Source organism: Trachypithecus francoisi, unplaced genomic scaffold (genome assembly GCF_009764315.1).
Source record: "Trachypithecus francoisi isolate TF-2019V2 unplaced genomic scaffold, Tfra_2.0 Lachesis_group14, whole genome shotgun sequence".
In the NCBI taxonomy this organism is placed as follows: Eukaryota; Metazoa; Chordata; class Mammalia; order Primates; family Cercopithecidae; genus Trachypithecus; species Trachypithecus francoisi.
In genome coordinates this window covers 41270023-41284792 of record NW_022681459.1, presented here as the reverse complement: position 1 = coordinate 41284792, position 14770 = coordinate 41270023, and the positions used below count along the sequence as shown (strand labels likewise).

General features: G+C 52.9%; 1 protein-coding gene across 8 annotated transcripts in view; it reads right to left on the bottom strand.

The window, feature by feature from the left end:
- The window catches only part of TXNRD2 (thioredoxin reductase 2), a 67826-nt gene that overhangs the window by 31858 nt on the left and 21198 nt on the right, over positions 1-14770 (bottom strand). For 5 of the 8 annotated variants that reach the window (XM_033232924.1, XM_033232923.1, XM_033232926.1 and 2 more), the window contains exons 3-8: positions 13141-13197; positions 11569-11713; positions 10863-10937; positions 8147-8225; positions 7597-7659; positions 3444-3514 (exon numbers count right to left, since the gene is read on the bottom strand). In XM_033232924.1, the coding sequence (XP_033088815.1) occupies positions 3444-3514; positions 7597-7659; positions 8147-8225; positions 10863-10937; positions 11569-11713; positions 13141-13197 (490 nt within the window). The remainder of the gene's footprint in view (positions 1-3443; positions 3515-7596; positions 7660-8146; positions 8226-10862; positions 10938-11568; positions 11714-13140; positions 13198-14770) is intronic. The other 3 variants (XM_033232928.1, XM_033232929.1, XM_033232930.1) reach the window with 2 other exon arrangements.

The window sequence follows — 14770 nt, the reverse complement described above, 5'->3', positions numbered from 1 at the left end:
CAAGTTAAAAGACACTAGAAGCTGAGAAAATCTGCACCACAAGCGACAGGGGATCACATCCCTAATACGCAAACCAGCTGGAGGGTAAGAAGAGATAAGAGAAGAGAAAAGCCAGACGGGAAAGGGGGCAAGGACCATGCTGGCGATTATGAGGCTGTGAAACGAGGCTTTTCATGTAAATATGTGAAAAGACCACCGATCACAGCAAATGCAAACAGAGGCAGATCATGTGTAACCCAGCAGATAGTCAAAGATCAAACAACAGTCTGGGCATGGTAGCTCACGCCTGTAATCCCAGCACTTTGAGAGGCCAGGGTGATCACTTGAGCCCAGGAGTTCAAGACTAGCCTGGGCCACATAGCAAGTCCTTGCTCTAAAAAAAAAATCATTAGCTGGGCGTGGTGGCGGGCACCTGCAATCCCAGTTACTCAGGAGGCTGAGGCAGGTGAATTGCTTGAATCCAGGAGTTCGAGGCTGCAGCGAGCCATGATTTCACCACTGCACTCCAGCCTGGGCAACAGAGCAAGACTCTGTCTCAAAGATAAAAAAAAAAACAACAAAGCAGATAACCCAGAAATTATGGCATAACAGGAAAAAGTGATCAGTGTGACAACAGAAAAACTTAAAATTTCTGCAGGAAATAATATCACCAAGTCCAAAGACAAAACACGATCAGGGGTCCAATGGAAGGCAGCAGGCAGTCAATAGAAACCAGCGCAAACTTGGCACAGTCTCAGGAGAGTGTGGGTGCACCGTGGGCAGCAGTGACCACTGGCCAGGCCAGGGGTATGGGAGGAGAGGCTCCTTTCTGTTTTGTGTCTTATCAAAAAGCTGATGCCTGAGTTATCAAGGACGGGAAGCGGGAAATGCACACACGGAACCAGCCTGTCAGCACAAAGTGTTAAGATGGAAGGGCAGCTCCCCTTGTACTGAGCTTTTCTACTTCCAGGAAAGATGTAAAGTATATAAGACCACCTCACAGCCACTAGGATGGCCACTGTCAAAAAAACAGAAAACATCAAGTCCAACAGAGCTTAAAGGAAAAAATAAAAATTAAAGAAAGAAAGAAAAACAGAAAACAACATGCACTGGCGAGGATGTGGGGACCTGGGAGACCTCCCGTACTGCTGCTAAGAATGTAAGATGGTGTGGGCGCTGTGGGAAACAGGATGGAGGTTGCTCAAGACCATATGATCCAGTAATCCCACTTCTGGGTTTGCACCCAAAAGAACTGAAAGGTCTCCAGGAGGTATCTGCACGTCTGTGTTCACTACTCACGGCACTATTCACAACAGCCAAGAAGCAGAGGCAACTTGGGTGTCCACTGACAGATGAATGGATAGACAGAAGGTGGCATGCCTGTGCAATGGAATATTACTCAGCCTTAAAAAGAAGGAAATTCAGATACAATATGGATGAAAAGAGTTCCAGATATGGATAGTGGTGATGGTTTCACAACATTATTAACATATTTAATACCATTGAACTGTATACTTAAACATGGTTACAGTGGGGTGGGCGTGGTGGCTCACGCCTGTAATCCCAGCACTTTGGAAGGCCAAGGCAGGTGGATCACCTGAGATCAGGAGTTTGAGAGCAGCCTGGCCAACAAGGTGAAACCCTGTCTCTACTAAAAATACAAAAAAATTAGCCAGGTGTGGTGGCAGACGCCTGTAGACCCTGCTACTCAGAGGGCTGAGACAGGAGAATCGCTTGAACCCGGGAGGCAGAGGTTGCAGTGAGCCGAGATTACGCCACTGCACTCCAGTCTGGGCGACAAAGTGATACTCTGCTTCAAAAAAAAAAAAAAAAAAGTTGAAGTGGTAAATTTTATACTATGTTTTATCACAATGAATAATTGGGAAAATGTGTCAGAAGCACTTCTGATGGTAAACAGATGCACCTTGAAGGTTTTCACTGCAGCATTGATAATGATGAAGAAGAGAAACTACTGAGATGCTCATTAACACGAGAAAGGTCGAAGGAACTACACCACATCCATTCAAGGGAATCCAGTCCTGACCCCACACAAAGATGCCCTGCGAAGTGTGAAACAATGACAAGCAGAGCATGTGACACACCACTCACACACACACACACCACACACATCTGCATGCACACCATGCACATTCGGGCACATACAGAGGTGGGAACCCTTTTCCACTGGTATTTTCTCCTGGGGAAGGCTGGAGACTGCTATTGACCAAGCCTCTGCCGCCCTCTGGTGGCCTCTCTGGTCTCTGCCAGCATGAAGTCTCCACACACAGGCAGGAGCTGCCTGGACCTGGGACCTCGGGATGGCCCCCTCTGTGGGCATCGGAATGCACTTAGTGACTCTGCACATGCTCCCATGGGGAGTGAGAGCCACTCTCACACTGCTAGCCTCCCTTCCACAACCAAGATGTTGTTTCTGAGGCCTTTGGAGTCTTTGCTAGATTTCAGGGAAACCCAATGTACAAACCGGAAGACAGTACAGGTGTTAGTTGAGGGCTGGGATAGGGATTGCTGGCTCTCCCCTCCTTAATGCTCTCCCTGATGTCCTTGATGGAACCCACTGGAACCCCAGGGCTCCTGGGAACCCCATTTGACAACCACTGACCTAGATAACAGCTGACACCCTTTATACGGCATTCTTGTTATTACCTCCAAGGCAGCCACAGGACAGAGTACATCAACAGCCCTGCAGAGGGGCACAAGTCACAGGCATACTGTTTCGTTTTGAGACAAGGTCTCACTCTCCCAAGCTGAGTGCGGTGGTGCAATCACAGCTCACTACAGCCTGAACTTCCTGGGTTCAAGCAATCCTCCCACCTAGCCTCCCAAGTAGCTGGGACTACAGGTGCACAGTACTATGCTTGGTTAATATTTTCAGATTTTTGTAGGTTGGGCATGGTGGCTCATGCCTGTAATCCCAGCACTGTGGGAGGACGAGGTGGGCGGATCACCTGAGGTCAGGAGTTCGAGACCAGCCTGGCCAACATGGTGAAACCCCATCTCTACTAAAAATACAAAAATTAGCTGGGTGTGGTGGTAGGCGCCTATAATTTCAGCTACTCTGGAGGCTGAGGCAGGAGAATCACTTGAGCCTGGGACGCGAGGGTTGCAGTGAGCCGAGACTGCACCACTGTACTCCAGTCTGGGTGACAGAGCAAGACTCCGTCTAAAAAAAAACAGATTTTTGTAGAGTCAAGGTCTCACTATATTGCACAGGTTGATGCTGATCTCGAACTCCTGGCCTCGAGCAATCCTCCTGCCTCAGTCTCCCAAAGTGCTAGGCTAACAAGCATGAGCCACTGTGCCTGGCCACAAACAACAGGCCTTTTTTCCTTCTTTTGGGTAAACCAGAAAGAAAGTTCCAGGAGCCAAGGACCAGCACAGGCTCTCAGGGCCCAGTGCTCACTCTGGTGAACAGAGGACCCCACCATGCATGCGGCAGTCCTTACGTTTTTCCAGGGGATTCCTTCAGCCAGAAGATGTCATCACTTGTGATTCCATATTCCAAAGCACCTTCAATCTGTCAAGACAGAAATGACCCCTGGGACAAGAGCTCCATTTGGCCTGTCCTGGGGCTTCCTTAAAGAGGATGCCAGCTTTGCAGAATCAACTAGAGCTGTCCCAGGGCACACATGCACAGGGCTTCCCTGCTGCCAATCCTTGTCTGCAGGTTGCGGCCTCTCTGGGGCTGCAGGTGGCCTGTCTATATCTAAGCTGCTGTGCTCCAGGGCCCACTGCCCTCACAGGGTACCTCTCCCCTCTGTTCCCCAGGACCCTCCCCTTGACCCTGGTTCAGAGCAGGATACAGAGCCTGAGGTAGGTACAGCAACTGCAGGGGTCATACAGGCAGACAACTGGGCCCCCTCAAGTCTGCCTGGGTTCTGGACAGACACACTAAACAGACAGGGGCATGCAGCCCCAGGGAGCAACACCTGGGTTCTGCGGGGTCCAAACTCAGAGAGGGGAAGTGGGGAGAGAACAGGTCAGCAAACCAGGGCCAGCAGAGCTCAGGTGTGTCTGCACGGCAGGGGTAGCCTGCAGGGCCAGCCAGAGGAGAGGAGGCACGGGGGTAAGTGCCACAGGCTGAGGTGGGCAGGGCCTGAGAGGCAGCTCTGAGGGCACCTGGCTGAAGCCAGGACAGACTTCGCACTCTCAAGGGCTGGCCCAGGTGGGCTCTGAGCCCAGAAATCATACAGGTCACCTGAAGAGGGGCGGCCAAGCAGGTGGGAGGCCCAGGGTGAACATCCCCTTAGCAGCCATGAGAACAAGATGTGCTGGTGGAGGAAACGGATCTCAAACAGTTTATGCTTCCAACTGGCAAAAAAAATAAAGTCAGGAATTTCTCAGGTTTGCTCAAGGAAAACCGAAAGGTCTGGCAATCAAGGGGACTAAAACGCAAGCAAGCCTTGGCAGACACCCTGGGAGGGCGTGGCGGGGAGGGCGGACAGTCTCTGAGCTGCCTGCCTCCTAAGGACCAGGAGCGCCTGCTGGATCCCCTATGAGCCCAAAGAGCCGTCAGCAGCTGCCTGTGAGGTGCAGAGCAGGGCTGGGCCAGGCCAGGGCTCCTGTGCAGGGTTCCCTGGTGCAGATGCACGTGCAGCTCTGCCTGGGGCCTCAGAGAAGCCCAATGACCGCTGGGCTGCTGAAAGCTGGCTGTGGCCTTCTTTAAGCACAACCACCATGAGCCCAGCTGCCAGGAGAGGGGATCACTTGGACCCTGTCTGCGGCAGTTGCCTTGAACAATCTCACAGTGTCATCCTACAGAGCCACGCAGCCCTGAGCCCCACCTCTGTGCATAAGCAACCTGCCCCCACTAGAGGCTGCTGTGGCTGCTTGGCGGCCAGAGAAGTCCCGTGGCCTCTAAGGACTGGGAGTACTTGTGCTCCTTGGGGCCCCTCCTTTCCCTGTTCCCACAGTAGGCACAGGACGAAGTGGAGGCTGGGGTCACGTCCAAGAAGCGGCAGAACCTCCCCTTGCTCCGCCTCCACTGGACTGCCCTTGGGTCTAAGTCAGAGGTGGTGTGGCCTCTAGGCTGAGAGACCCGTGGTCTTCAAAAGCTTGGCTGCAGCCTACTTAGAGGCTTGGAGCAGGCGGCACACAGTTCCCTGGGAGGCCCATGAGGGCTGGTCTCAGCCAAACCTCTCTGCCCACCCCCAGCCCATTTGCTTTCCCTGCCACAGCTGCCCCCTAACCCCTCACCCTGGGGCCCCTTCCTCAACTCTGCCCCCACAACCCACAAGACTGGGCCAGGAGTTATTTGCCTCTCTGTTAAAGACAGTGATAAAACTGGCAAGAACTGTGAGATTCAGAATTATGGAGATTAACCACAGGCTTGCAGCAACACAGGGAACATTTAAAGTCAGGAAAAACAGCTGAAGCTGAGTCAGAATGGGAGCTCCAGGGTGTTTTAACTCACTCTGGTCCCACTTCCACCTCAGCGGCAGCCTGAACAGTGACGTGTCAGAGAAAGCAGAACCCAGCTGGGGTCTTTCTTTCTTTTTTTTTTTTTTTTTTTGAGACGGAGTCTCGCTCTGTCGCCCAGGCTGGAGTGCAGTGGCCGGATCTCAGCTCACTGCAAGCTCTGCCTCCCGGGTTCACGCCATTCTCCTGCCTCAGCCTCCCGAGTAGCTGGGACTACAGGCGCCCGCCACCTCGCCCGGCTAGTTTTTTGTATTTTTTTTAGTAGAGACGGGGTTTCACCGTGTTAGCCAGGATGGTCTCGATCTCCTGACCTCGTGATCTGCCCGTCTCGGCCTCCCAAAGTGCTGGGATTACAGGCTTGAGCCACCGCACCCGGCCCAGCTGGGGTCTTTCAAAGCCCCTCCCAAAGGAGAGTCAGAGTCAGCATCTGACCCTGCCAGGGGTTCCCGAGAAGACCTCTCAAAAGGGTCATCTTTATCCGACTTCACTGGAGCTCAGCCAGGGTTAAAAGCCTCTCTCTGGGGGATATTCGTCTCAGGTTTTCATCTCACAGCTGCCTGAGGGGATAGGTAACAGCTGGAGCCAACAACAGACTGCCCAAAAAAGCTTCAAAGGAAAAGCCAAGGAACGACATGTCCACTGGAGCTTTGAAAGGTTCTAGCATATTCCTGGGAACCTAGGCCAGGCACACACATGGCACTGCGCACACATCAGGAAGGACCAAGGAGGCCCTAAGCCCTCACCTCCAGCTGACCTTGATCTCTACACAGGCAGGAAGTGAGGGCTAGGGCAGAGCTGCCTGCTGTCTGCTGTGTGCGGAAGGTATCCCCTCCAAACGCTCACGGAGCCCTCAGCAAAGACTGGGAGAGTGATTAGTTCAGGGAAATCTCTATGCAGTTCTTAGCTGACCACTAAGCTAACCAAGTAGAGACTTCAGTGGCCTCATACAACAAAGAATAAGAGTCGACAAAGTCAGTTCCGAAAAGTCACCAAATAAGCAGCTGTAACAACAGAATCCTGGGGCAGAGGGAGAATCTGGTTTCCAAAGTTACCACATTAAATTATTTGAAATGCTCGGCTTTCAATAAAAAAAATGACAAGATACGTGAAGAAACAAGAAACCATGACCCTTACACACTGCTGGAAGGAATGTAAAATGCAGTCATTGTGGAAAACAGTCTGAGGTTCCTTGAAAGGTTCAACATAAAGCTACCAAATGGCCCAACAGTTCTGCTCCTAAGTGTAACCCAAGAGAAGTGAAAACTGAAGTCCACCAAAAAACTTCTTTGCAGATGTTCACAGCAGCACTATTCCTAATAGCTAAAAAGTGGAAATAACACGTGTTCATCAACAAGCAAGTGGATTAACAAAATGTGGTCTATCTATACAATGGAATAATATCCAGCCATAAAAAGGAATGATACTGACACACACTACAGTGTAGGTGAACCTAGAGGTTGTTATGCTCAGTGAAGTAAGCCAGTCACTAAGGGACACACACGTACGATTCCAGTTACATGAGAAGGACTAACGTGTACGATTCCACTTACACGAGGTGCCTAGTGTTGTCAAATTCATAGACAGAGAGTAGGTGGTGGTTGCTAGGGGCTGGGGGGGGAGGCGCTGGGGAGTTAGGTTTAATGGGAATAGAGTTTCAGTTCAGGGACGATGGAAGGAGTTCTGGCAATGGATGGTGGTGACTGATGGCCACACAGCTCTGTGAATGTACTAAAAACCACTGAATTGTACCCTATAAAAGGCTAAACTTTATAGCGTGTGAATTTTATTTCAAACTCTTTTTAAACTGGGGGAGGAGAAGGAGGAAGATGAAGAATGAGGCTTATATCCTGAATGTGCCAACATTCTGAGGCTGAAGGGAAAAGGGGGAATCAGCAATGGAGACTTAGGAAGCAGGATGCTGGGGGGACAGATCCAGCGGCGCAGAGGGAGAGCAGAACGAGAGCTGTCCTGAGGATCTGGCAGCATGGAGGCCACTGGGGACCCCACATTTCAGCTGTGTGGATTCAAGACCATTGGAAAGCAGAAAGTGAGGACAGTGAGTATAGGGCGAAAGGGTGTGCAAGCCGCTGCTGTGGAAGCACGCGTGTAAAAGCACATCCCTCAAAGAGACCGGGGACCCGAGCCAGTGCAGCAGGGATGCTGTGCTCCGGGGACACTCACGTGTGTGGGGTACCTCGGCCGCCCTCCAGTAGCAATGATGATGTGGTCACCTGATAGCAGAATCTGAGAAGAAAAAGAGAAAGCCATGGGTCAGACAGGTGCATGGTGGTCACCTACCGGAGGGCCTGAGCACTACAGACATTGGCCAGCAGTTCCCACGGCCCCTGCCCTGCAGTGTGGACCCTCAGCCAGCAGTTCGGAGGCCCTATGGAGCTGGAATCCTATCAATGGTCAGCCAGGCAGGAGGGGGACAGGCAGAGAGGACAGGGAGATGTTCTAACACCAAGCACTTCAAGGCACCCTCAAATCCCCAAAAAATCCTGCAAAGAGGGTGTGGTCACCAACCCTGTTGCCATATCACTTGGAACAGCAGGGCAGCAAACTATTTGATCATGTTAAAGACAAGTGCCCAAGCTGAAAAGAAGCCACCTTGTCGATTCCAGCAGCACGTGTTACTGAGAACAGCACCCAGGCCAAACACAGCTGCAGTTGGTGCCCAAGGTCTGCAGAAGAGTCCATAAGGAGCCACACAAGTAAGTCGGATGCTCACCTCTTTCCCACCTTTGGCAACGCCGCAAACCGTGTGCTCGTCAACAAAGCTGGCTTTGATGTTAAAGTACTTGACTTTTCTGAAAGATAAAGGTAAGATTTTCTTTTTTTTTTTGAGACGGAGTCTGGCTCTGTCGCCCAGGCTGGAGTGCAGTGGCCGGATCTCAGCTCACTGCAAGCTCCGCCTCCTGGGTTTACGCCATTCTCCTGCCTCAGCCTCCCGAGTAGCTAGGACTACAGGCGCCCACCACCTCGCCCGGCTAGATTTTTGTATTTTTTTAGTAGAGACGGGGTTTCACCGGGTTAGCCAGGATGGTCTCGATTTCCTGACCTCGTGATCTGCCCGTCTCGGCCTCCCAAAGTGCTGGGATTACAGGCTTGAGCCACCGCGCTCAGCCAAAGATAAGATTTTCAAACATTTCCTCTGCAAATTAAAGCTCACCAATTGTATCAAATAGGGAGCACTGGTAAAAGGGAGTTCCAGCCCCCAGCAGGGCCTGGTGCTGTGGCTCAGGTGGACCAAGAGGTAAGCAGCAACCACACTGAGAAGCATGGAGGGGTTGTGTGGGCACCTCGCCTGTCCCCCAGGGATCCCAGAGACATGTTAACCACATGTGTCAAAGCAGGGACAGAAGCCAGCTCAGCACAGTCCTGAGAGGCCACCCACATATAGCCCTGGTATGCAGCAAGAGGTGGGTGGACCTCTCTTGGGGACAGTCCTCATCACCCGGACATGTTCCAGCAGGGAGCTGTGGTGTCCACCAGATGGTGTCACCTTCTGCCTTCAGGGGTGTGGTAACACCAAGAGAACAGGCATGACAAGCCTGGCAAAATGGTGGCTGGGAGCATGGTGCACAGAAACAAAACAACCCATGCTTTCTTCTTTTTTTTTTTTCTGAGACAAAGTCTCACTCCGTCGCCTAGGCTGGAGTGCAGTGGTACGATCTTGGCTCACTGCAACCTCCACCTCCCGGGTTCAAGTCATTCTCTTGCCTCAGCTCTTGCCTCAGCCTCCCGAGAAGCTGGGATTACAGGCTTGCGCCACCACGCCTGGCTAATTTTTGTATTTTTAGCAGAGATGGGGTTTCGCCATGTTGGCCAGGCTGGTCTTGAATTCCTGACCTCAAGTGATCCACCCACCTCAGTCTCCCAAAGTGCTAGGATTATAGGCATGAGCCACCAAGCCCCACCCTTTTTTTTTTTTTTTTTTTTTAGAGACAGACTCTCACTCTGTCACCCAGGCTGGAGTGCAGTGGTACAATCATAGCTCACAGCAGCCTCGTCTCAAGTAACTGAAACTATAGGCATGGGCAACCACACCTGGCTAGTTCATTTTATTTTTTGTAGGGACATGTAGCAACAAAACTATGTTGCTCAGGCTGGTCTCCAACTCCTGGGCTCAAGTGATCCTCCCACCTCAGCCTCCCAAAATGCTAGGATTACAGGCGTGAGCCACCACACCTGACCGACACTTTCTAATGACAAAAGGACCATGCAGCAGAAAGCGCTCTAGGAAGGCCCCGCCTCCTGCTTGAACCTGCCTTCTCCCCACCAGCAAGCCTGTGCCTCCATGGGCTGTCTGAAGTGCACGAAGTTCCCATAGCAAGAGCCCTGCAATTACCTCAACAGCCAGGAAGCAGCCATGGGACACAGCCACGCAATGCTCATGGCAGCACTTTTCAGAAGAGTGAAAAAGCAGAAATAGCCCAGGTGCACCCAGGCCTCCTTCTGCTGGTGGCTCCGGAGCAGGCAGTGGGCTGGGCCTGTTTGGTGCCCACCCAGGAGCTGCCCAGGGCAGGGAGGAAGGAGGGCAGAGCCCAGGAAATTGCACCAGGGGATAGAGCCCCACAGAGCAAAGCAGAAACTCCACAACACAATGTAGCTTAGCTCCCTGGATAGCAGGAGAGCTCGTGACGCCCAGGTGGAGGGCAAGCAGTTGGCTTCCTGGCTTCTCTTTCCTGGATTTAGTGGGCACAAAATTGCTGCCTGCTGTGAAGCCCCAGGAAGACCTCGGCTGGGGCCAAGCAAATGGTGCATGAGGAGAGCCACTAGACCTCTGCAGGACCACTGTCCCCTCCACAGCCCATGGGGCACAGGCAGTGCCACAACCCCAGGAGAAAGGCTGGGCCTGAGGTGGTACCAGTTTCAGGCATCTGCTGTGCTGGCAGCTGAGCTCTAGGAGAAGGTGCAGGCCCAGGGAGCATCAGCCTCTGTGCTGGAGATCCCCCAGGAGCTGACAGGAACAGTGACCAAGTAGGGACATTTGCTCCAGTGGAAAGCACCAGGCCCCTGCACCCACACCCAAGGAGCTGGAGGTGTGCAGTAAGACGGGGGTTCACGGGGTGGGGGCTTGCTACTGGGATGGCCCTCACCACTTATCAGCCCCAGGCCCAGTCGTGTCCACGCTCTCTGGCCTGAGGCCTCCCAGCCCCAAGCGCCTCCTCCCTGTGCAGCCCTGGGCTCTGGCCATTCTGCCAATGTGGCCTCACTCATTCCTTGGCAGCACCTCCAGGCTGTGCTCAGCAGCAAAGGGCAGTCTCCCCTTCCCCTGCAGTCACTCCCATCTGCTCCTTGTCCTCATCCCCACCCATGAGCAGGACCTGAATCCCCAGAGCCTGCTAGGGCGTGCTCTGCACAGTAAGTAAGTGTGTGTCCAGGCACGAAACGCTTGAGAGAAGGCCTAGAGGGCGGCCCACTCCCCAAGAGAGCTTCAGTACCTGTCCTGCAGCTGGACACGGTGGCCCCAGTTCAAGGACTTCACGTGATTTTGAACAGCTTCTGCCATCTTCCTCCTGTGAAGACACAAAACAAAATGTAAAAGTCACAACACAGGTGTTAGCTGCAGGGTCTCACAGTGGACTATTAGATTCAAATGGTACATTCATAGAAATATCAAAAAACAAGAGTGCTTTGAAAGGTGGCAAAATGTGACATCCATCCCTACGCGCCACCGCCTGTCCCAGGCTTGGGGCTATGGACCTTTGGACTCTCAGAAAACAGGGGCTCTGACCCACGGCTATCCAGATACAGCTGCTCTGTGCCCCAAAGGCTACTCACAGCAGGCAGAGCCTATTTGAGCCACTGTGGGTGTGGCTGGGCCACGTGGTCCCCTTCCCAAAAGAACTCAGCTGAAGCGGCCTCCCACCCCGCATTCCAGGCCTTGGAGATGGACTGCTCTGTGCACGGCTGCAGCACCCCCGGGCTCCCCACAGAAGGGGATCAAACGCTTCCCCAGTGACAACCAAAACTGTCTCCAGATATCCCCAAATGTCTGCAGCAGACAGCGCAGAGTCGCCCTGGCCGAGAAACCCGTCCTACGGCGCACTCACTCCCCGTGAGGGTTCCTGGAGGATAAGGCCCCTCTTCCTCTTCCGCCCAGGAGTAGAAGCAAAGCACCGGAATGCCACGGCGCCAGGTCCTTACCAGTCATGTGGCACGGGCTGGGCCACCTCCCAGCCATAGTGGGGGGCATCTCGGATCAGGCCGCCCAGCAGTGCCGCCTGGTGCATCAGCTTCTTGGGGATGCAGCCCACGTTGACGCAGGTGCCGCCGAGGCCCCACCGGGTGCCTGGGACGTGGGAAGAGCACATTTGAATTTATGTTCAGGTGACTGCTGAAGGCTTCCCTGTTCTTCTAGAGTGTTTGGAATTTCTTTAAGTTGCTTTGTAACTCTAACAGGGCCCAGCTGACATGCCACATGACCTGCTCTCTATAACTGTACTCAAAAATAAAAAGTTTTTTTTTTTTTTTATTATTTGTTTATTTGAGATGGAGTTTCACTCTTGTTGCCCAGGCTGGAGTGCAATGGCGTGATCACCGTTCACCCCAACCTCCGCCTCCCAGGTTCAAGCTATTCTCCTGCCTCAGCCTCCTGAGTAGCTGGGATTACAGGCATGCGCCACCACGCCCGGCTAATTTTGTATTTTTAGTAGAGATGGTGTTTCTCCCTGTTGGTCAGGCTGGTCTCGAACTCCCGACCTCAGGTGATCCACCCACCTCGGCTTCCGAAAGTGCTAGGATTACACATGTGAGCCACTGTGCCTGGCCTATTTCTATTTTTAATTAAAAAAAAAAATTTAGGCCGGTGTAGTGGCTCATGCCTGTAATCCCAGCACTTTGAGAGGCCGAGGCGGGCAGATCACCTGAGGTCAGGAGTTCAAAAACAGCCTGGCCAACTAAATTGAAACCCTATCTCTACAAAAAATACAAAAATTAGCTGGGTATGGTGGCATGCACCTGTAGTCCCAGCTATTCAGGAGGCTGAGGCACGAGAATCACTTGAACCCAGGTAACAGAGGTTGGCAGTGAACCGAGATTGCAACACTGCACTCCAGCCTGGGCAACAGAGCAAGACTCTGTCTCAATTAAAAAAAAAAAAAAAAAAAAAGTCTGTAATCCCAGCACTTTGAGAGGCCGAGGCGAGTGGATCACAAGGTCAGGAGGTTGAGACCATCCTGGCTAACATGGTGAAACCCCATCTCTACTAAAAACACAAAAAATTAGCCGGGCGTGGTGCAGGGCGCCTGTAGTCCCAACTACTCGGGAGGCTGAGGCAGGAGAATGGCGTAAACCCAGGAGGCGGAGCTTGCAGTGAGCCGAGATCGTGCCACTGCACCCCAGCCTAGGTGACAGAGCGAGACTCTGTCTCAAAAAAAAAAAAAAATTAGAGACAAGTTCTCACTCTGTCGCCCAGGCTGGAGTGCAGTGGTGCAATCAGAGGTCACTGCAGCCTCAAACTCCTGGGCTCAAGTGATCAAGGTCTGCCTTGGCTTCCGAAAGTGCTGTGAGTACAGGCATGAGCCACTGCACCTGGCCAGAATCATTCTTGATAATGATGAAGAACTTTAAAGTAATGTTGAGTGAAAAAGGACACTGTCCAGAGACCATGAACAGCAGGGCTGAAGGAATTTGGTGTCAGTTGCCCTCTGTACAGCAACTGGGCCCACCTCCCGCCTCCTTTCCCAGGATACCCAGCTCCCATAGGGTGCTGCCTACCTCGGGGAGAAGGTTCCACATAGTCCACCACGGCCACCTTCCTTCCTAGCTGAGCGGCTGGAAGGATAAGGAGAGTAGCAGGTGAGCATGGGGAGCTGGCTCAGGACTCAAGAACAGGCACTCCTTGGGGCCTGTGAGGTCTAGAAGAGTGTGGGCAGGGCCTGGGCCTGTGGCTGCCCACACGGTGGCTAAGCTGCACGATGCTAGGGACCCCTGATCTGCCTCTGCACTCTGGCCCGATGAGCTGCGCTGCCTGCTGGGTCTGCACTGAGCCTCTTGCTGCCACTGCCCACCCAGCTGCGCTGCCCACACACAGGAGCCCTCAGACCTCTCAGGGCGTGCAGCCTTTGTACCATCCACACCTCACAGTGCTGGCATCAGCCCCACCTGCCCCTGCATGTTCACCATAAGCCCAGCGCCCACCCAAGCATCCCTGGGTGGCATCCCCCAGGTAGCCACCCCACCGGGAATGGCTCCTGACTCAGAGGCTCTCCCTTGCCCCTTCCCAGCCCAGCCAGAGCCCCCTAGGTGGGTATTTGCTGTCTCACTCTCAGGACCAGGACACCAAAGCTCAGGAGAAGTGACGCAGCATCCCCAGGGTAGGCCAGCCCCAGAGCAGGAGCCGAGTCCTGACTCCAAACCACACTTCCTGCGGCAGAGCCACCCAGCTGCCCTCCCAGCCATCGGCGGGGCCACCCAGGGCCACATGTTCTGAGGCCAACACAGAAACCATTAGCCAGGACCGGGCACGGTGGCTCACACCTGTTATCCCAGCACTTTGGGAGGCTGAGACAGGTGTATCACTTGAGGTCAGGAGTTCAAGACCAGCCTGGCCAACATGGTGAAACCTGTCTCCACTAAAAATAAAAATTTAAAAATTGGCCGGGTGTGGTGGTGCAAGCCTGTAGTCCCAGCTACCTAGGAGGCTGAGGCAGGAGGATCGTTCAAGCCCAGGAGGCAGCAGCTGCAGTGAGCCGAGATCATGCCACTGCACTCTAGCTTGGGCGACAGAGCAAGACTCTGTCTCAAAAAAGAAAGAAAGAAAAGAAAACACTAGCCAGGGCTAATTTCAAGCTTCCATTTGGCCGGGCTTGGGCACTGCATCAGCAAACTTCAGGCCTTGGACTTGACTGCCTCCCAGGGCACACATAAATCTCATGAACCCTACAATGCCACGGGATGTGTTTGATTCATGGCTATTAGAAAGCAAGATTAGAACAAAGTTTTTTAAGAGTTCATTTTAAAAATCCATTTTACTTGGCCAGTTGCGGTGGCTCACGCCTGTAATCCCAGCACTTTGGGAGGCTGAGGTGGGCAGATCACGAGGTCAGGAGATCGAGACCATCCTGGCTAACACGGTGAAACCCTGTCTCTACTAAAAAACACAAAAACACAATTAGTCGGGCATGATGGCAGGCGCCTGTAGTCCCAGCTATTTGGGAGGCTGAGGTAGGAGAATGGCGTGAATCCGGGAGGCGGAGCTTGCAGTGAGCTGAGATTGTACCAGCCTGGGAGACAGAGAGAGACTCTGTCTCAAAAAAAAAAATCCATTTTGCTCACTGAATGAATAATGGGATTCCCATGCTCAATTTAAAAGCTCAGGCCAAGGGGATGCTTCAAAAAGCTAATG